Source organism: Diabrotica undecimpunctata, chromosome 4, assembly GCF_040954645.1.
Source record: "Diabrotica undecimpunctata isolate CICGRU chromosome 4, icDiaUnde3, whole genome shotgun sequence".
NCBI lineage: Eukaryota > Metazoa > Arthropoda > Insecta > Coleoptera > Chrysomelidae > Diabrotica > Diabrotica undecimpunctata.
In genome coordinates, this window is record NC_092806.1 from 47,039,074 (window position 1) to 47,061,821 (window position 22,748).

At 32.7% G+C, this 22,748-nt stretch overlaps 1 protein-coding gene across 2 annotated transcripts in view; it reads right to left on the minus strand.

Annotated features, from left to right (window-relative positions):
- Positions 1-4,798: 4,798 nt before the first annotated feature.
- Positions 4,799-22,748, minus strand: part of LOC140439496 (peroxisomal N(1)-acetyl-spermine/spermidine oxidase) — a 30,793-nt gene continuing 12,843 nt past the window's right edge. Inside the window, exons 6-7 of one of the 2 annotated variants that reach the window (XR_011950639.1) lie at positions 14,717-21,181; positions 4,799-14,140 (exon numbers count right to left, since the gene is read on the minus strand). Coding sequence is in view for 1 of the 2 variants with exons in the window: in XM_072529443.1 (XP_072385544.1) it covers positions 20,996-21,181 (186 nt within the window). In the remaining variant the exon portion in view is untranslated. Of the gene's footprint in view, positions 21,182-22,748 lie in introns of both variants that reach the window. The other variant, XM_072529443.1, reaches the window with a different exon arrangement.

The following is a 22,748-nucleotide window of genomic DNA, read 5'->3' on the forward strand; positions in this document are numbered from 1 at the left end:
TGAGGAAAGCGTGTCAGACATCGCAAAGTTTATGATTCTGAAACCGTTATCATTAGAGTCTACGTGTAGGATTTCTTTTCCGATGGTGGGCGAAAATAAGGTAAACGCTCCTATTTTCGACACTGACCCAATTATCGGCAGTAATTCTACATAATCGACAAAAATAAGAATTCTTGCGCGTGATTGTTGGACGAAAGTATTTCACTAATTTATAAGGACCTTTATCTACGACTATGAACAATGTGCCAACTGTCAGACGAAAACTGCAACACAGTATAGACAACAATGTTATTTATACTGTGACTGCAATCACAACATTTAAAAATACATTGGTCAGTTGGCGCCAAACTCTTGTGGGAAGTGTTTCTTGTTGTATATGTTAAGAAACAGGTAAGCTACATAATACTATAATTCCGGATTAAAATATCGAATAACCGTTTTATTATGTTTTATATGTTGAGAAATAGTTTATTTTGATTATTTGTTGGCCAAAAACTGTTTTTCTATAGCTTTTTGCAATATTTTGAGGGTGCCGATAATAGGTACGTAAATATTAGCAGATGATTCAATCGTCGGCTGGAGTGCCGATAATTGGTTATATGCATTAGACTGTATATAAGCTGATTTTAGCGTAATCTTTTAACTTACTAGGACAAATGTTTGGTCATTATATGCAATAAAAAACGATGTTTCCTTGTACCAATTTTCGGCATCCCGTATCTCTAGTAGAAATAGCCATAATTTGACCGAGTATAACACTGCCGATAATTGGAAATTCTTTGTTTTAGACTACAATTCAAAAATTAGCAATGGAAAGGAGAAAGCGAATTCAATATTCTGCGGAAGATATAAACAAAACTGTTGTAGCTGTTCAGTCAGGAATGCCATTTAAAACAGCTAGCAAGTTGTATAAGGTACCCAGATCGACTCTACAGGACAAAGTAAATGGTAGAACTTCTTTAGAGAAGAAATCTGGACAGGGACCACACTAACAGAAGAAGAAGAAAACCTACTAGTAGCATGGCTATTTCGGATTGCAGCCTGTGGATTTCCTGCAACTAAAACGCAGTTGTTGGATAGTGTTCAGCTATTGCTTAATGAACTTAATAGGCCTAATAATTTCGTGGATGGTAGGCCTGGACGTAAATGGTACGAACTATTTTTAAAAAGGCATTCCGAACTATCTACAAGAATTTCCCAAAACCTAACTTGTGCTAGAATATAACAGAAAATCGAATTCGTCAATGGTTTATTGAAGTAGGGACCTTCTTAGAAAGTACAAACAATCGAAACATAACCTTTGATCCTAGTCGTGTATTCAATTGTGATGAATCGACTTTTTTCCTGACTCCTAAGGGAGACAAAGTGTTGGTTAGAAAGGGGGATAGAACAGTTTATTCGTTTGTTAGCAACGACGAGAAGGAATGTCTGAGAACTTTGGTTACCTGTAGTGCCTCCGGTCAAATTTTACCACCCATGATCGTTTTTAAATATACAAGAATTCCCAAATCAGTTATCGAGAAAATATCGGCTCACTGAGCGATAGGAAAGTCTGAAAATGGGTGGATGACTGGCGAAAACTCTTTTAAGTACATCACACTTAAGCCCTAAGTGAATTTTGTAGTAATAATAATATTATTCTAATAGCTCTGTGTCCAAACGCAACACATATTTTACAGCCTCTAGATGTTGCGGTCTTTCGACCATTAAAACGTGAATGGAAAAAGATCGTGCATCGGTGGAGAATGGAAAACCAAGGTAAAAAGATAACCCGAATCATTCAGATTCTAATACTGAGACAAGTTTGAATTTAGACAATAATTTTATGGATAAATCTATTCCAACTCCGTTAAAAAATTTTTATTTTGGCCTACACCTAAAGAAAATATTGCTACGCGTAAAGTGATAAAGGATAAGGTACCTGCCGTAGCAACTTCACCTCAGTGGCAACGATATTACAAGAAAAAAGAAGAAAAGAAAAAACAAGAAGACTAAAAATGTAGCGGAAAGAAAAGCGCATCCAAAAGAAAGAATTAAAAAACAAAAAGAAAAAAAAGTTGCTCTTTCACAAACTTTGAATAAAAGAATTTCTAATCGCAGGACAAAGACTAAATTGAAGAATTGAAGAAGAAAAAGAATCTAAATCTTTACAGGAATCTTGGTATTGTTCATTGTGTGACACTGACGATCAGCTGGACATGCGCCTTTGTGGTTTTTGCTTGAAATACTATCATGAGGCTTGTTTTGGTCTAACTGAAGATGATGATGATGATGAAGATGAGAAGAACTGAAATGCCCCTTGTGTCAAAGACTTCTTAAAATAATGTGTGTTTATTAATTCAGTTTTCATAGATACATTAAAGATTCTATATTTATTTTTTGAAAAATACCTTATTTTATTTGAATTTTCAATTTAGTGTATTTACATACCTACAATAATTTATTTACTTCAATAGTACCTATCTAACAAAATATTTAGGTACCCTATATAATTATTTAAATCTTGGGTATCTAACTCGTGCCGAAGATTAGAGCATGCATTTAATTTAGAATGATGCCGATAATGGGGATTTTGGACACTTTTCATTTTATTAATATTTTAAATAATATAAGTTTGTTTTAGGATAAAATAAATATTTTATGTATAATTGTGATAGATTTTATTAGCCCAAACCATAATCTAAATACACGTTGTTCAGGTAATTTGGTTACCAAACTAATTAAAATGTAGCTCCATTGTGCTTAACGTGCTAAAGGTGCCGATAATATGTACATTTACCTTATATTCTCTTCTCCGACTTTGGCAATAAAGTCTCTTGCTATTATTTTGATGTAATTTTTTGGGCACTCCTCGTACTCTCGGTCTAGTGCCTCATAGAACATGTTTCATCATCCTCTGTTTCTTCCGTTGGAGCATGGATGATCATAATGCTAATACAGTATACTCCCTTTATAACGAACACGGTTATTACGAGGTTTCGCTTATAACGAGGTACATTAGATGTCCCGTGAAATTTCTATTGAACTATAACCCTTTATAGCGAGGTAAATTTGCTTATAACGAGTGAAAATAAGATTTAAAAACGTGTTTTTTACGTTTTGGCCCGGCCGTAGCTATAAATAAATACCCTTTTTAACTGCGCGCAATAAACTTCTTACAATTTGTGATTCTTTCGTCGGAAATGTAAAATTTATGATTCACAAGTGTCATTGTATTGGGTTGACCATTCACACCTAATAATATGGGTCCTAATAGACAAGATGTGGAAAGTGTTTTAAAGGTTGTCAGAAACTTTATCCAAGACAAAACGCAAATGAAGAAGCATAAAACTGTTTCACATCTTTAGAAAATATGATAGATAGAATACTGGACAATTTAAAGCAGTCAAAAATGACAAAATAACTTTATACGCTTTATACATATTTACAGAATACAGATTTTTTGTTTTAACGTATATCATTGACAGTAAAAGTAAACAACTCTTTTTTGTTTTAATGCATTTTATTGACAATAAAAGTAAACAACTTTGTTTTAAAAACGCCATTCAAACAATATTTATTAGCATCTTATATTGCCCCGAATGGCTTCACTATAGAAAGTTAATGTTTTAGAAAACTACATATTCATATGTATGCACAATATTATTGTTGTTGGATATAACGAGATCCGCTTATATCGAGGTAATTAGTCTGCCATTTCAGTTCTCGTTATAGAGGGAGTCTACTGTATTAGCGAACTTCTTCCCTTTAAGTCTTATTCGACATAACCTATTATCAATAGCTTTGAAATCGATTACACTGTTTGACCTTGCTGCTTACAATAGGCTGATAAAGGCTTCTTACGTTCCACGTACAAATTTTTAAATCATTATCGTTATTTCGTTTGCGAGTTCGTCGTAGGTTAAACAGTCCGGTTTCTTTCTTTGTAGCTCTCATAACAAAAGGTTTTTACAGGGTTGGGTAGTTAACCCAACGCCAAACCCCCTTCTCGGAGGCCCATTTCACCCGTTCTCGTAAGTGCCCGACCTAATTTTCCCCCCAGGTTGGATACCGGATCACCAGTTGGTTTACACGGTTTATAGTTTACACCAGCGTGAAGGTGAGAGTCGGATTTGAATAGAAGAGGCTAATTGGAGTAAACTGGAATCAATCCCATGTTTTCGCATTTTACCCCTCTAACCCCCATTTTCCTAGCATGCTAGTTGTTTAAATGGTAAGCGTACCCTTAGGTTTGGTTTTAAAACGTTTTGCTATTGTTTCCTTATTCTTATATTATATTCTTATAATGCAGCACAAAATTTCTTTTCTATTTCTCCAAAACATTTTCCCTCAACAGTCAATACCGTATCCTAAGTTTGAGTATTGTCCTATACCGATCCCTCTGTTTTATAACTTTTTTACTATAGCTCAACACCATAATCTAACGTAAATACTTCTAATCGTGGGTTAAAGCTTTGTGAGATGTAAACTGCGCAGACTTTTGTGGTCTGGTCTCACAACGACAAAACTTCCACATCACAGAAACTGTTCGTGAAAGAATTTTTAGGTTTTATTATATTTATTATTTCATACGTGTTTGGTATCTATACTTTTACTTCTTTATTTTATAGTTTTGTTAATACATCACAGATTTCTCCTGTTTTGGATGGCACTTTTTATTAGCAATTTTTACCAGCTGGTTCATTTCTCTATTTCAAAGTAACAAAGACAAAACATTTAGTTGGATTGTTGGTTTAATATTAAACACAATTAGTTTTTGACAATTTATTATAAACAATATTATTATAAATGACTAGCATAAGCGATATAACTAAACCATTTCATGTAAAAAAATGTGATGATTAGCAGTTTTATAAATTTTTCATTAAGTAAATTTGCCGTTTGGACAAAAAAATAGTAATACAACAAAAAATATTAACTTTTCTATTTTACTTATAATTATATGGGGTGCAACTAAAAACATTACATATTGTCGACTGATCCATCTTAAAAGTGATTATTAAATAGGAACTATAAACTTTATTTGAAAAATTGAAAGGGCATATAAATTGGGTAGATACTGACGAAAATTTATGGAAGATAACGAAAATAATATGTATGTTTGAAACCTATAAAATATCAATTCCTACAAATACTTTCTGCATTAGAAGCTTTGGTCAAAGTTTAGTAAGTACTTCACGGCATTAAAACCCATGGTGGATCTAGGCATTACCAACTATAAAAAAACATACAGAAGTTAAAACACTTCACCATTGTATTTAGGTATATAAAAACATATAGTTAAAACTTTTCCAAGTGTCGTCAAAATTTATACAGTAGCAGCATAACGTTTTCGATCTAATCAGATCATCTTCAGTGCCTTATGTACTTGAAGCTAACAATGAATTTGTGGCTATGACATCCATATATGGGTTTACATCTTTCCAAAATTAAATTATACGTTGACTCTAGGTCGATGACAATGGATACAATTTTAACTTATAAATAATTTTTAACTATTAAGTTGGTCTGTGTCGTCTTAACTGACAAGAACCACGTGTTAAAAACCGAGCAGAAAGACATGTAGCTCCTCAAGTATTAAATTTTATCCATTGTCCTCGACCTAAAGTCAACATATAATTTAATTTTGGAAAGATGTAAACCCATATATGGATGTCATAGCCACAAATTCATTGTTAGCTTCAAGTACATAAGGCACTGAAGATGATCTGATTAGATCGAAAACGTTATGCTGCTACTGTATAAATTTTGACGACACTTGTAAAAGTTTTAACTATATGTTTTTATATACCTAAATACAATGGTGAAGTGTTTTAACTTCTGTATGTTTTTTAAACGATGGTATACAGCCAACTACTGGGATTTTCCCATTAATTTTTATTACCAACTATCTGTCTCCAAGTAAATGGACCTTGAGCTACTGTTCGCAATCTTCTGATACCGTCGATCCAGCAAAGACAAGATCTTCCTCAATGTCTTTTGCCTCCTGAAGTTCCTCGGTAGAGTTTGTTAACTGGTCGCACTTGTGACATTCTTTCAATTTGGCCTGCCAATCTTCGCGTAGTTGATCTGATCTCTGTCAGCAGGCCAGGTTCTCTAAACATCATGACCACTTCGTTGTTACAAGCCATACACTCTTCTGATGAACGGCTTCGAAAATATTCCTTAAAATTTTTCTCTTTCACCTACTTAGCTGATCTTCATTCGCTATTGTCAGAGTCCAAGTTTCTGCCCCATAGCATATTACAAATTTTACTTCTCGAAAAAAATCCCCGAAATTAAGTCTAACATTATAATATTCCCAAATTATTTTTATAAAAGACTTCACTAAAAGTCAAGCTGTATAGGTCTTTATACTCACACCATAAATAAAAAGTGTTTAACCAGTATTGTTTTTACAATATTATGTGACACCTTTGGGCGCTACTCACGTAGTGACACTTTAAATTTGTCCATAAGACATTGAGCCAAGCTTAAGGTCAAAGGTGCTCAGTTAGGAATTAAATATTTTACAAATTCAAAATCTCCAATTTTTTAATTGGACAACACTTCAAACTAATCTTAACACAATTTTTGCAAAATGTTGTTTAGGCGGTAATTTAATTCCCGCCTTCTCCGGAAAATACAAATCACATAAAGTTGTACCTACTTGTTCATTTTTTCCTTTAGTGACGCATTTATCAGACAAACTGGTCGATTAAGCAAATTCTAATAAAACAGACCCATTATAAGTGAAATTTGCTTCATGCAATATGTAAGAAAATTAATATCTTTTAAAGAACTTTTTGATTCCAGAAATTTGTTTATTTATTTATTTCAGAAACATTTCGTAAGGCTTAAAGACTAAACGGTATCAACATGATGTAAACAAGGAAAATATTATTTCTTCTATTTAATTTTCAGTTCCCTTCTCTACTTACCTCCGAATTGTGGTTTTTATCAATGGTATGTGTAGTTAATAATAAGAAATGTGTAGTTTTTAATCAATGATATAAGTGAACCTAACTGTTAAATGGAACTAACAAATGAGTCACCTAAAAACGACATTCTAGGCATTGAAACTGGCTGTTACAAGAAAGTTAGGAATATAATCGAATAGTGAATTTTATTATAAATTCTACAATTTGTTACTTTAAAACCCAAATATAACAGTTAACGAATATTTCTCGTATGTAAAATAATTTAAGACAATGACTGGAAGATTGATAACATTAAAAATTACAAAACTGCTTCATAAAGCACATTTGGCAACACCGAATTACATGATACAATGATAACAAAGTATATAAAATCTACAATTGTGTGGTTATTAACGATGGTGAAATGAATTGAATGTAGCTACTGATGATAGCGATAAATTATAAAACGATTCAAAATGGTGTAATACACAAAAAGCAGATATTTCGATAGAGTACGTCTCAATCATCGATAGCATATTCTTCAAATGAAAAGGAGTTCTTTTTCAATATTTTATACGTAGTTACGACAGTAGTTTGACATTAATCCAACGATCGATAGATGGCCTTACGTGACAATAAATTGCTTTCTTAACGTTTTTCATTAAAATCATGACATTTGTCAAATATTTACAGCAAGAATTAATTTTATTTTAGTAATAGTTGTCGAAAGCAAGATTACTTTTGTTGTTGATGAAATTTAAAAAAAAAGTCTAATATAGTTTAGTTATTAACTACTTTCAGAAACCATCATACCAGGAGTCATCAACAAAGTCAAAGATATCTCTACTTCTTAAGCCATGCTGTTGTACATTTGGCAACAGTGGAGATAAGCCAGTTTTGTATTACATGTTTTGTTCATATATTATAGTGGATGTTTTTCTCGCGAATTAAGACAACTAGAAGGTTAAATCTATTTTTGTGATTGCTTGATTGTAAGTTATGTATTTGTCATTTCCTTAAATTTAACATGTACATTTATAGACACAAACACACACACACACACATACAATTTTTGTAGAACCCCAGCTACGAAGATAAACCGGTAACACTCCGTAATGGAGTGGTACCTATCTGACTCTCAAGCTATAACCAACCACCCCTCCCCATCGCAGGACATAACGAATGGGGAGGCTTTGTACTAAAAGTAACTTTGGATGCCCTGGGTAATATGACATCCTTTGTCTTACTCTATGTGGTTAAGCCACATGATTTTAGGGGTAGCTAGATAATCAGTTCTACTGAAGATTGGTTGCAAATATGTGCATGTATATGCAACTATCTAAAACAATCAATGTGTTTCAGATGCCTAACTACCGTAGTCAGTTAGCAAAAATCGAGGGGCCTATATCTATGTGTGCTCATCCGTTAAAGTGAATATTTACGAAAGAAAAAATGAAGTGCGAGTAAATTACTTAGAGTGGCTCTTTGTAAGTAAACTAAAACTACGGTTTGTTAGAACAGTGCGCAGCGCACGGCATACACGTACAGCAGAATCTGTTGTACTCGACTCACGGCAGTTTTGGATGAGTCGGTTTTTTAGATAAGTTCGCATATGTATTCTGTCGCGCTCAAAACAAGTTAAGAAATTAGTTTCACGTTTGTTCTCATGGTTGTACTTTTAGAAAAATGAATTCTCGCAAACTTAACGTAATGATCTTATTACTCTAAGAAGAGGAGGAAGAAGAAAAGTTGATAATGTTAAATTTAAATAAAAGAAAGAAAAATGTAAACGAAATTTTTTCATGTCTTAATACAGAAGGTGGTTTTAAATTAACAGTCAAAAAAGATTGTTTCAAAACGAGGAAAAATTTCGAGAATATTTTAAACTTGGTTTTGGTTTTATTTGGAACTGTTACAATTTGTACTAGATCTACTAATGTACCTGATTTTGAGATTCTTTTAATCAAGATTAAATATTATATATCACAGGCTATCTCAGTAGTGAATGTTAAAGAAGATTAAGGAAAAAGTGGGGTCGTCCATTAAGTAAATAAATAAATATATTTTTATAGCCTACATAGTTGTTTATTTTCCACCCCATTCTAAGGCAAAACCTTTAAAACATAGGGATCTTTCGCGACAACGTCAGCACATATCTATATATGGAAAGAATGTTTACATACAAAATAGGATAAGTAAATATATAATCACTCAAATTACGTGACAGTGTTGCTGGTAAATCCAGAAAGGTTAAATGCTCGAATAAATGAACTTTGATCAAATAAAAAGGCAGATGTCGAGCACAGTTTATTAATTAAATCTTGCCCAAGTACTTTCGCTTCCTAGAATATCTTCAGGGGAATTTCGTTAATTTTGGCCTATCTAACAATTTGTGGAGAATGTCATAAACATAAAATTGTACATTACACTACACAAGGACAAATAGTTTAAAATTTTTAAAAAGGAGAAGCTACATTATGGTTGGCATCAGGAGAGAGAATGACCGGGAGAGAGAAGACCAGGAGCCATTCTCTATCCTGATGCCAACCATAATGTAGCTTCTCCTTTTTATTTAAAAATTTTAAACTGTTTGTCCTTGTGTAGTGTAGTGTAAGGTACAATTTTATGTTTATGACATTCTCCACAAATTGTTGGATAGTCCAAAATTGACAAAATGCCCCTGAAGATGCTTCAGGAAGCGAAAGTACTTAAGCAAGATTTAATTAATAAACTGTGCTCGATATCTGGCTTCTCATTTGATCATAATCCAAATTTGTCCGGATGCCTCGCGATGGATCCACGGCAGATCGGCTTAACTAAATAGGCATTGCAACGTGGCCAATTCTAATAAAAAGGCTTATTAAGTAGGGGTGGCTTTGAAAAGTTCATGATATAATCATAGCAAATCTTAAAACCAAAATTCTCAAGATAGCAGAAGCGCCAAACAGATCAACTGAGTGTTAACCCATGTTTTGTCAATAATAAACCGCAATGAGAAGGAATTATTAGCTGATGTGGATTATGATGGGACTATTTCTATACACTGGTGACAAAGGTGACCCATAAACCCTATAAACCCGAAAGTTGATTTCGATTGTTTTTTGGGATGTGAAATATATAATTCACATTGACTAATTGAAAAAGGGTACAGCAATCACTGGCGTGTACTATACAGCTCTATAGTACCGTTTTAGTAGCAATTAAAAAAAACTCCATCCTCAACAAGAATTTTCTATAATCAAAACGATGTATATGCTCCCAAGGCAGCCGTTTTACAGGAAAAATTACATCAATTAAGATAAATTTAACCAAACACTCACCGTATTTGACAGACTAAGCTCTGTAAGACTATTTTATTACTTAACTGAAACATTCGCTCTCCATTTTGCAAAGAGTGATGAGACCATAAAATAAAACTTAAACTATTTCGAGAAGCTCAAGTGAAATTATTTAATAAGAGACGATTTAAGTTCAAAATTGAAAAGATCTAAGGCAATCTTAAAACACGAAAGAAGATATGGATTAACCAAAAAATAAGGACCTGTATGAAGATTCACTAACCAGACCGATACAAGACGTAGAAAATGACATAAGATATTGGACAAGCAAATAATGGCATGACAATGGCACTAAAAGAAACGAACAGTGGTGACCAATAAAGCAAAATTAGGCCAAAATACCAAAGAGCTCCTAAGTCAAAGAAGACAGCTGACCTAAAAAGACGACTCCAACTACTGAATAATGAAGAAATTAAATAAAGATATCCACCGATCAATCCGAAAAGACATAAGAGAAAAAATACAAGGGAAATAACGTAAGACTGAATAAGAAACAAATACAGTGGTCTCTCTTTATAGCGATTCTCTATATAACGATAATTCCCCTATAACGATGAAAATAGTAAACGTTGTTTGGTTCGTCATGGACAATATATTAATTCCTTCTCTATACCGATATCGTACAAGAAGTAAATAAGATTTACTTCTTCAAAAGAGTCGAGCGTAAAGGGAAAAAATTCTTCTGCTTGTAGACAATTGTCTTGCTCATTCTGTACTGTGCGACCTTCAAAACATTGAACTTTGTTTCCTGCCAGCAAAGATAATGAGTGTCCTTCAGCTTATGGACCAAAGTGGCATCAAGAGTTTGTAAAGCCATTACAGGAGAAGACTTTTGATGGAATCGGTTGAGAACAATGGCGATTTCAAACTAAACGTTCTTGACGCCATCCTAATGATTAGTAAATCCTGGGACGAGGTGACGAGCATTACGATAAAACATTCCTTTAAACACGTAGGATGGCTGGAAGATCAAGGATTGACTGAGAATAAAAATAACCTGCCGTTAGCTGTTTGGGCCAGACAGTTTGAACTTCCTATCACCTACGGACCGAAAGAGCTAACTTGATAAAAATGTAACTACAACATCTGAACTTTCTAACGAGGACATCCTACAAGCAGTTCATATTAAAGAAGAAGAAAATAGTAACCCGGAAGTGGAAGCAGAGCCAAAACCAGCTCCGACCCCGTAGCAGGCATTGGATACTTCAAAAGTATTTCATCGACCAGGAAGACGATATGAGTGGTGTAGAAGATGCTATCCGTCTTCAGGACAAGGTCAGGTCAGTTCTGTGGAAAGGTAAGAGGAAACAGACCAAGGTGACAGACTTTTTTGTTAATGTAGGCTAAATATAGAATATAAACTTTTTTTTTCATACCTTGATGAAAATACTACACAGTACCATATTATTTTGTTACTGCACAGTATACATTTGTTAATTGTGCAGTCATTTTTTCATACCGTATTGCTTATATCATGCTTTAATAAATCTATTTTGTGTACATTATATACAGGGTTGATTTATAATCGACGATGACATTTATAATCGTTTTGATCAATTTTTTAAATTACAATAGGTTATTTAGCACAGTATTATTATTACAGTAACGATTTTTGTTTCTCTTTGTATAACGATCTCTATTTATAACGATGAAAATTTCCGGTCCCTTGCATATCGTTATAGAGAGAGAGGACTGTCAATTCTATATACGGCGAGGGGCACGGCAAGGAGACACCGTCTATCCAAAGCTATTCAAGACACGTTTAAAACAAACTTGTAGGAAGACAGATCTAAACGAATATAGTATCAACATATATGGAGAGAAGCTCAGTCAATTGAGAGTCGGAGATGACATCGTCCTTATAGCCGATCGTATGTATGATACAATAATAATGTTGGAAAAATTCTATCATGCTCCTTGGAAGGTCGGACTAAGGATCGATCAAATCGCAATATTTATCGCAACACTTGATGATGACGACGAACCCATTAAATAATTGTAATGCATAGGGGTTCCATAGGTATTCCTATAGATATGTGCTGGCGCATGCGTGCGTCATATTTTAACGATAAATTTTTAGTCAACCTTTTGCCATTACCTTATCAAAAATGAACTGTCACATGAATTGGAAATTAAGTTGTTGGAAAACTGTCTAAAAGTTACATTTGTTTTTAGTTGAGTATCTGGTATTCACTGGAAATAACGAATATTCAGTGAAGGAAGTGTTTCGAGCTCAAAAAATGATACATGACTACAAGGGGTATCCAGAAGAACAACTAATATACATAATTTAATATAAAAAATTATAGGTTTGGAAAACTTCATGTTTTTTGACCGGGTGTCTTCTTTGATTTGTAGAAATTAAAACATTACGAAAAATAATCTACTAAAGCTTTTGTTGTTTTAAATTATTAAATATTTTGTTTAATTAATTTTATTGTTTTCTCACAGTACAACTACTTGGGAACTATAATCAATGAGTCGTGGAACAATACCCAAAAGAATAAATGTCGTATCGGAAAGGCAAAAAGGACATTCTTGACTATGAGCTCTGTGTTCAAGAGCCATGACCTCACCCTAGAAACAAAAATAAGGCTCCTTAAACGTTACGGGTACTCAGTGCTTCTGTACAGAGTAGAAACGTGGACATTGACGGAGGAAACTCTATCAAAACTTCAGGCTTTTGAGCTACAGTTATACAGAAGCATCTTGAAGATATCATGGACAGACAAAGTCACCAAAGAAGTAGTACTGCGGAGGATGAACACAACCGCGGATTTGGTCAACATCGTGAAGGGCCGTAAGCTGCAGGACTTGGGACATATAATGAGAAATCAAGGCAGATACGAGCTACTCCAATGCATTTTGCAAGGTAAAATTGAAGGAAAAAGCGCCCCAGGACGAAGAAGAATATCCTGGCTTGCTAAACTGAGAGCATGGTATAGAAAGACCTCAACACAGCTATTTCGTATAGCAACCAACAAAGTCATCATAGCCAGAATGATCGCCAACGTTCGGAACGGACAGGCACCCTAAGAAGAATCACCAGTTATCGGAAAAATCCGTATCAGAACTGATCATCAGAAAGATTAAGTGCAAGAAGATAGAAGAAGGTATAATATACCCGTTTGAATCGACAAAGGTCGAGAATTAGCAGTATTCCATATTTCTTGATTATTTATGCATATTAAAACGTTTAAAATGAAAACAGTCACGTGCGAAACCCCATACAATCAATTTCGGTTTCCTAGTACAATTCCTTCTTAATATCTGGATGAAAAAGCAGGCTCAACAACTCGATCTTCGCAGTAACACGGATTCACTGAACCGATGAATCAAATCTTAAAACTGAAGTTTGTTGTTCTATCCTGTTCGGAACTGATCGTATAAAATTCGATTCGATATTAAGATAATTTCTGCTCATGTGGAATGTTTTTCACAAAGAACCTAACATGCAATACTTTTCAAACTTTGAATATTATACAATAATACTATTGAAACATAAGAAATATAAATACACTATCGATGATTAATACGTTTTAAGATAACATTTAAGATTAATTTTTGTACTTACAGATCTTTAATATTAACAAATATATTATTTTGATGTTTAACAGTACGAGAATTATAGTTTTTCATTTTTAAAAGATTATAATATTTTAAAAATCGACAAATCTTTCGGGTTTATTTAATACATTTTTATACTTATATTTCTTACAAGTTTGTATTATTAAATACTTAAATAGTTAAAATTATTTTTAAATTTAATTTGTGCATTTTTATAACATTACATATCGGATAGAAAATAAAAAATAAAAGAAATATTGCACATAATTTATATAAGCATACGATTCTAATAATCTGAAAAATGTCTGCCAGATATTTTGGTAAATTACAAAATTTCTTAAGGCTGTTTTATCGGTGCATCAAAACCTAGGGACAGTATTTTCTCTGTTATTTACTGACAAAATGTCTCGAAATTTTGACATGTTATTCGAAATTATGTTGCCTTTAAACTGATGGTTTTACTTTTTTTATTTTTTTGAAACTTCTGTTGAAAAATTGGAATATACTGTTTAACGTTCTATTATAACCAAAGTTTTTACGCCCATCACTCGAAAGAGTTTTTTTTCTGTAATCGTTGATTTTTGTTTCACCTTTCTGTGTCCAGTAATAATCGAGAAAAGCGTGTTCCAACTTTAAAGAAAATTGCTAAAAAATACTGAAATCTAATAGTGAAACGTGTTACTCATCATTGGGCTTAGTTTCATCGTTATCGCCTTCGTGACGTCAAATATCATGAACGTACGGTCAGTTAGTTCGTGTTAAAACTAATTTGAATGGAGAATAATGTATTTGTTGTCATTAAACTACCCGTCGGCCGGCGGCACTGAGTAAAGATGGTCTCGCGTAAGCAGTGTAGAAAAGTAAGTGATACGCCCATTTCAAATCGCAGTTGGCTTGAACTGCTAAAACAGCCTTAAGTACAATTAAAATACTTTCAAAACTGTTTCAAGTCAGTCCATTAGTCTTTGCACATTTATGCTATTGGCCTTTTCATCTTGTAACTAGAGCAAGCGTAGCCGCCATGTTCAAACAGCGGCAATTCAATAGTTTCGTACTGTTTTGATAAACAACGGCTGGGAACGCAGTACTATCTTCACAATTTAATCAATCATTACAAAAAATCATTGATGGTGCTTCACTTATTAATAATTTCGATAAAGTCCATAATTGAATTCGTCATTTCGAAAAGAACATATTCCATTAATTAAAACTTACGTATCGTTTCATTAGAAATAGACATAAGTCCAGGACTCCATTTCCACCATTTTCAAACAGACTTTAATTTTTAATTTACTATTATGTGACTTGTGTGTTATATAAAGATATGTACATTTCACAGAAAACATGTAAAAAAGTGCGACTTATGCCTTTTCGAAACGACGGATTCAATTGTACGCAATTAAAGGGTGGCTCAAATGTAATGGACGTCCACAAAAAGAAAAAAGAAGTGAGCTGATTAAGGGGTTAGGCCTCATTACTTGTTTACTATACAAATTATCATTATTTGTTAATATAAAAATATATTAACAAAAATATTATTATAGTGCATAATAAATAAAATAGATCATTTAAATTTGACGCTAAAAATGACAAATGCATGTACTGAATATACTTAATACAAATAATACAGTATTGTAGGTAAAGCACGAAGTTGCTTATAAAGAAATTCATTGTGCAGGGTCAAAAATGCAATAAGGAATAATGTACCTGTCGATAGACTTAAAATCCGCGTCACTTTAGCTACGCTAAACATCTTGAAAACACGTTTATACTCAATGAAAGCCAAGAAGATAAGCAAAGTTGGGAATAACCAGTTGAAGCAGAGGAAGTAATAAGACCAACATCTCATAAAGAGGTATTGACTGAAATAAAAGAAAATATCAACCCAAAACAGCTCCAAAGCAAACTAATGCTGCCTTTAGGTTAATGTATGTACCAAGATTAGGAAAAATACCGGAAAGTTATAATTATTGATAAACCAGGAAAACCTCCCAATGAAGTTTCTTCGTATAGACCAATATCACTACGTCCTGTAATATCGAAGGTATTCGAGACTCTCCTACTCAAAAGAATGAAAACCATTATTGAAACAAAAAGCTTAATTCCGACATATCAAATTGGTTTTAGAAATAAGCACGGGACTGTTGATCAAGTGCATAGAATCATAAATTTTATGATATGTTTCAATAATAAATTGTTTTCATTCTTTTGAGTAGGAGAGTCTCGAATACCTTCGATATTAAAAAAAGTAGTGCTATTGGTCTGTACAAAAAAACTTGGGAGGTTTTCATCGTTTAGCAATCATTATGCCTGCCGCTATTTTCCATAATCTTTCTAACGATTTTTCAATAATATTTAATATCATTGAAAAATCATTTGAAGAAAAAAAGGTATGTTCTACTATATTTTTTGATGTTGCTCAAGCCTTCGATAAAGTATGGCAGGAAGGTTTTGATATATAAGATAAAAACATGTATGCTCAAGTAATATTCGCAATGTTTAGCCTTATATATCTGAAAGGCACTTTAGAATTAACCAAGAAAACACCTATTAAGACATAAGAGAAATTAGAGCACGAGTTCCGTAATGTAGCGTGTTGGGCCCGGTCCTTTATTTGGTATACATGTGCGATATACATGTATCAAAACATAATACCATTGTCATCTTTGCTAACAATACTGCCATTTTAGAGGTAGATGACACTATCGAAGAGGCAGACTACAAACAGCAGTTAACAAAATACATTATGGGACAAAAAAATGGAAAATTAAGCTGAACGAAAATAAACCTGTAAACGTTAACTTTACCAATAAAAAGATACAAGATATACCAGTTAAATTAATAACAACCAAGTACCATATGCAAATACGACATAATACCTAGGTATAACATTAGATGTACAACTACGCTGAAAAGTTCATGTTAAGAAAAAAAAGGGAACAACTTGGCATAAGATACAAAAAAATGCATTGGACGCTTGGAAAAAAGTCCTCTCTATCAATATACAATAAGCTTTTACTTTATAAACAAATAATACCACCTATTTGGACTTATGGTAGCCAACTCTGGGAATGTGCCAAGAAAAGTAATATAGAAATAGTCCAGAAATTTCAGAATAAAGTTTTGAGAAACATTGCGAATGCTCCTTGGTATGTGAGGAACAGCGACCTCCATAAGAACCTGGGTATGGAAACTGTGGCTACAATTATCAAGAAGACGACTGAAAATCATGAAAAACGACTCCATAGCCATGTGAATGTTGAAGCAATCCAGCTCCTTGATAACACAGGGCTAACTAGAAGACTAAAGAGGAGAAAGCCCTTCGAATTAGTTTAAGTGACAGTGAAAAAGCAGAGCATAGTGCCCGTGTGAGGGTGCATGCTAATATTAGTGCGATATTTATCAGATTAGATTAAGAGGACATCGTAGAGTAAACTCTTGATTTCAAGAAACTTTAGTAATTTAGGATATATTAAAATTGCTGATTGGTCATTTATGACCAGATTGTAATCGTAAATAAAAAGAAAAAAACTAGACTATAAATTACTAGACTACAAGCTAGTGGTGTGCTTAGTGGTTATTTTTAAACAACCGTTATAACCGTGGTAGTTATCGTCAGATTAAAAAATATATCGATTAGGTCAATCAACTACCAATAAAATCGAAATGTCATGTATTCTTATTATAAGTAATTATAATCAATTTTAAATAACAGAATTGGAGCTTAAAAAAGCAGTTGCAACTTTGTTGAACTAAGTCTGCTTCGTCTATGAGCCAACAATTGACTGACTTTTGAAAATAAGCGTTCATACGGCACCGATGTAGCAATAGCACAACATTTTTCAAGAACCCTCTTGTTAAGATAATCTGTTGAATTTAGTATCACGCCACCAGTTCAAAGAGGTTTCCTGTCTCGGCAAAATGTCTGCTTTCAAATAACGTTGAACTATGATAATAGTTGCCGTACCTTTGGTTTGATTCGCGGCAACTGTTTTATCAAATGTCCCCCAAACTGAGATTTCATCATCATCTTCACTATTTTTCCGTTCCATTTCTTCCTCACGAGTCTGGTTCATTTCATGAACTTCTTGAGATATAAGTTCTGTTACGTATTCTGTAACTTTTTTTTTATTTTCCCCTTAGTTTTGGTTAGATAATGCTATCCATTTTGAAACGGGGATCCAAAAAGGTACATATAGCTAATGTTTGGCTATTTTCAATATGTTCAAATCGTTCTCTTTATCGCCTCTCCTCATATTTATTTAATCGCTGTTCTCTCCGCTTTCTCTTTATATTTATTTATTCACCTTTTACTTACAACTTTAATATAACAGTCCTAACAGTTTTTGAAAACGTTTTCTGTTTTAAATTACCACAAATATCACAGAGGCCATATGGAGTATCAAAGGTATTACGTAACAAGCTGAACTGTAATTTTCTACACTTATTAATTTTGTAACTTTTTCGAAGTTACAAAATTACAGTCCTTTGAAATGTGGTGTTACAGGAGGATGCTTAGAATAGCATGGACACAGAAGAAAACTAACACGGAAGTATTGCGAGAAATGGGCAAAGAATGCGAAATAATAAACACAATAAAAATAAGAGAGTTACAATATCTGGGACACGTAATGAGAGGACAGCGATATGAACTGCTAAGGCTGATAATGCAGAGAAAGATAAGAGGAGGAAGGAGTATGGAAGAAGGAGAGTGTCATTGTTAAAGCATTTAAGGGACCGGTTTAAATGCAGTTCTATAGAACTCTTCAGAGCAGCAGTAGACAGAGTAAAGATAGTGATGATGATATCCAACCTCCGATCGGTAGACGGCACTTAAAGAAGAAGAAATTATGTGTTCACAGGTACTTTAACATGCTTGTTTATAAAAACAATAAAAAATGACTGCGCACAAAAAAATGTGATGAAAGCGCCTATAATTCACGAATTATTATTTTATTGCGTTTCTTTTCTACTCTCAGAAAAGAAAAACCCTGAAGTCGCTTGTCCGCCTACAATATAATAAATACATTAAATAAAGATAGCATAATGAAAAGTGACTGTTTAAACGTTTCAGTTTATTTTAATAATAGTGTGATTGGTTAAAAAAATGCAAAAATTGTTTCAATAAACACCTAATGCATGCAAAACCGACGACTAAAGATTTCGCAAATTTATCATAACCGAAACTCGGTCGATATTTGTTTAAATCTGACTTTTAATTAGAAATAACAGTTCATTTGGAGTCAGAGTGGAGTTGTGGACCTTAACTGAAGAGATTCGAAGTATTTGAAATGGGATGCTGTAGACGCATGTTGAGGATTTCCTGGATAGACAAAGTTACCAAAAAAGAGGTTTTAAAAAGAATGTATATGGAACAAAAGATATAAATTAGCATAAACAAGGGAACCCTTGGAAAATTATGATATGGGAAGCATCCAAATATGCAAGATGTTCGAACTAGTTCGCGCACAACAGAACAGAACGGCTATTTTTGGGGAAAGCCTATGACCAACAGTGGATGCATCCTTCTGAATAATAATGATAATAAATCCAAAGCAACTTAAAAGTAAATGGAGCTTTGTGAGTGACAACCAGGTCAAATGAATTTTTATTTCTCATTTTTGTGACAATTTGTGATTTGAATGCCTAACTATACGTAAAGTTTTCATTTTTACTTAACTATGTTAATATTTATCTATTCTTTTAACAAAGTAATCAATTTCTCTAGTAGTCTAGACGAATAATCTAATACGAAACACGATATCCAGCAGCATTTTCAAGATTATTAATAATTTACTTAAAAAAAAATTACTGGACAAAAAATACTACGAAGCATAATCAAATAAAAACCTTCAAAGTATATGCCTGGCTACCTTTTACAATAAGTAAAAGCAAAAGAAATTATTCTATTTAATCATTGAATACTTTTTCTTAAGTAAACTTATAATATGCATATTCATATGTTTATAATTTCAATATACCTTGTATACATTAGCGTGCTGCGTGGACTCTCCACATAACATTTCATTACTCAATTGAGTGATTAACTGTCGTGATAATCATTTTTAGACCATGTATTTTTAAAACCCCATATATTCGAAACCATTTCTTAAGTCTTCTAATAAGTACCTAAACAAATAAATAAAATAGCATTTTGTAAATTTATTTGCAAAACATATCAGTTGATATCTAGCGTGTCATTATTGGACATTATTTTGATGTTTTGCCCTTGAGAGCTTATTTGTGATATGTAGAGCATACAGATAATAAGTCTTTTAAAAAATATTCTATATTGAAAATATGGTAAATAAACTATGGTATGAACAAAATTAAAAGAAAACGTAGAGATGATTATATTGATAATTTTTGGATACACAAAAATCATAATTTTGGAAGACTAGCCAGATTAGCTTTAAAAATTGAATTTATTATTTTTTCTTTAATTTCTTTTAGGACATCATAAGTAATTATTATATACCGTTTTACTACTTACGGAATTAGCAGTAACGTAATGGAAATTCATGCTCAATAATAAAACAAAACATAAAAACACAAAACTATTTTTTCTACAGAATATTGCCAATTTGATACCTTTCGCTGTTTAACAGTGTCCTTCATCAAGGAGTGTTATAAATTGTTTGCACATGTAAATAGGTAATTTATAATTTCTCTTTGTGGAAGCTTTTGTAAAGTAAAACATGTCAAATTTACAATATTCTGTGGAAAAACAATGTTGTGAATTTAATTTTTTGTTTCATATATCATTGTTTCCCTTTATGTGAATGTGTTATAGTACTGAAAAAACCTTAACAACGTGATTGACTTAAAAAAAAAAGATTTTCAATAGCATAGTGCATCAATATATATATCATATTAGTATATAACATATACTAATCACAATAATCCAGCATTTAGCAGATAGATAGGAAGATACAAATTAATAAATCTTAAGACAAGCGAGAATCCTTTCATTCAACCAAGAACCTGCTTATAGTAGCTTTTGGCTTAAACATTTCAAGGCTTTTGTTTGAGTATACCGCTTAATATAAATCGTTGTTTATCAGTAGCTCTACTTTCAAATAAAAAAATCTACCAAAACGACTCGAAACAATCTTACGCTTGAGTACCACTCGGTTTTTCTACAGTACGACTGTTTTAAAATAAACAATTACGAAATGTTTTAAGGCAATTTCACTCTAGGCAAATCCCTTGCACCCACGAACTCAAGTCCGTGGCGTCTCCACAATCGACGACGATTTCTTCTGAATTGTCAGTTGTCATAAGGATTTGTGCTACAGTTCTGCCGCTTAAGTAGGCCCCGTGAACAGTCGAATAAAAGCTGCTGTGCGTGTGTTCACCGGCAAACAAGAGCACAGGCTGAAACAAAACATAAACTTTATACGCTGCTGAATAAAAACAAAACTCTATTAAACTACATTTAGAGAACGAACAATTTTATTTAATGTACTATGCAATGTTTTTGGGATAGCGAAAAACATAAATATTTAAAACAACGCCATATTTAGTCCATTTGATGTGAGATTTTACTACGTTTTATACAACTATTTTATATTATTTTCAATCATATTTATATTACATCCTAGACTACATCCTAGAAATTAATTAATATGATTGCAAATTAATAAGATATTGTTGGGACTCAGATCCCAAATCAAGAAAAAATATCAAATATTTATATTCGTTTTAGTGACATCATATCATCATTAACTCGATAACCCTTTGTGAGTATTAGCTTGCTCCAGAATTTTCCTCCAATCTGATCTTCCGTGGTCTTGTTTTTCCAGTTGGCAATTTTAAAGATTTTTTGACATGTATTCATTCTATTTTGACAGATGTAGCTTCAACAATACGGCCGCTATACTCGGTTCGCTATTCCCAGTCCGAACTGTCTAGTGAATTTAGTAATTATTTTTTTGCGAAGTTAGTTACTTTTTGACAGACTAAAAGTGACTGGAAATTATTATACAACCAAGCACACGTACTCATAGAAAATATTAATAGTAAACACACTAAATAGTAAATAAAATAGAACTTTGCGAATTACCGACAATCAATATTTATTTATCTGCACCATATAATAAATAGTTATGTTAAATTATAACAACTAAAATATATTTTTTAAATATATACTACCCAAAATTTGATGGGTTTAGTATACACTTCCACTATTTAGAATAATTCTTCTTTTTTTAAAGAAAGAAGTCTGCAATAGTAGGATACTTGAGCTATTAATACTGAGAAGTAGGAATTGTTGTGTTGTAGGTTTCCGACAATGAATCTGTCAAAATTTGCCCGAGCTAAGCGAATGGAGTATACCAAAATTCAGCATGGCGGACCTGTATATTTGAAGGATTCAGGTGTAAAAAATGGTGACATTTTTTAAGTTTTAAAGAAAATACTTTTAAAAGTTTCCAAAATTAGCAATCAATACTAAAATTACGGTAAATTTGAGATTGATGCATGTAATAATACAATTCGAAACTACAAAAATAAACTTGTGTGCTGTAGATACCATTATCTACCTTAGGTACTTGATAAATTAAGAAACTGTAGTAGATTTGTCCTAATAAAAAACCATTTGCATATATTTTATTTGATCAAAAGACATTATAGCCATTAAATTTTTTTGAAAGAAAATATCTTCTTAAATTAAAAATTATTAACGACAAATTTAAGTGTTTGACATTGAGGGCATAACTGTGGGTAACGATTTTAGACAAGACAGTACATGTTCAATTTTTCCAGCCTCAATAGGAAGCCGAGATTCATATTTGCTTTCGCGTTCTTAAAGAAACTTAAATCCAACCGGTGTGCCTTTTTTAATTGATACACTGGTAAAATGCCCTTTATAAGATTCTGACAACTCTATCCTATCCCGAAGCTCAATTGAATATCTTCTTCTAACAGCGTTTCGGATACCGTT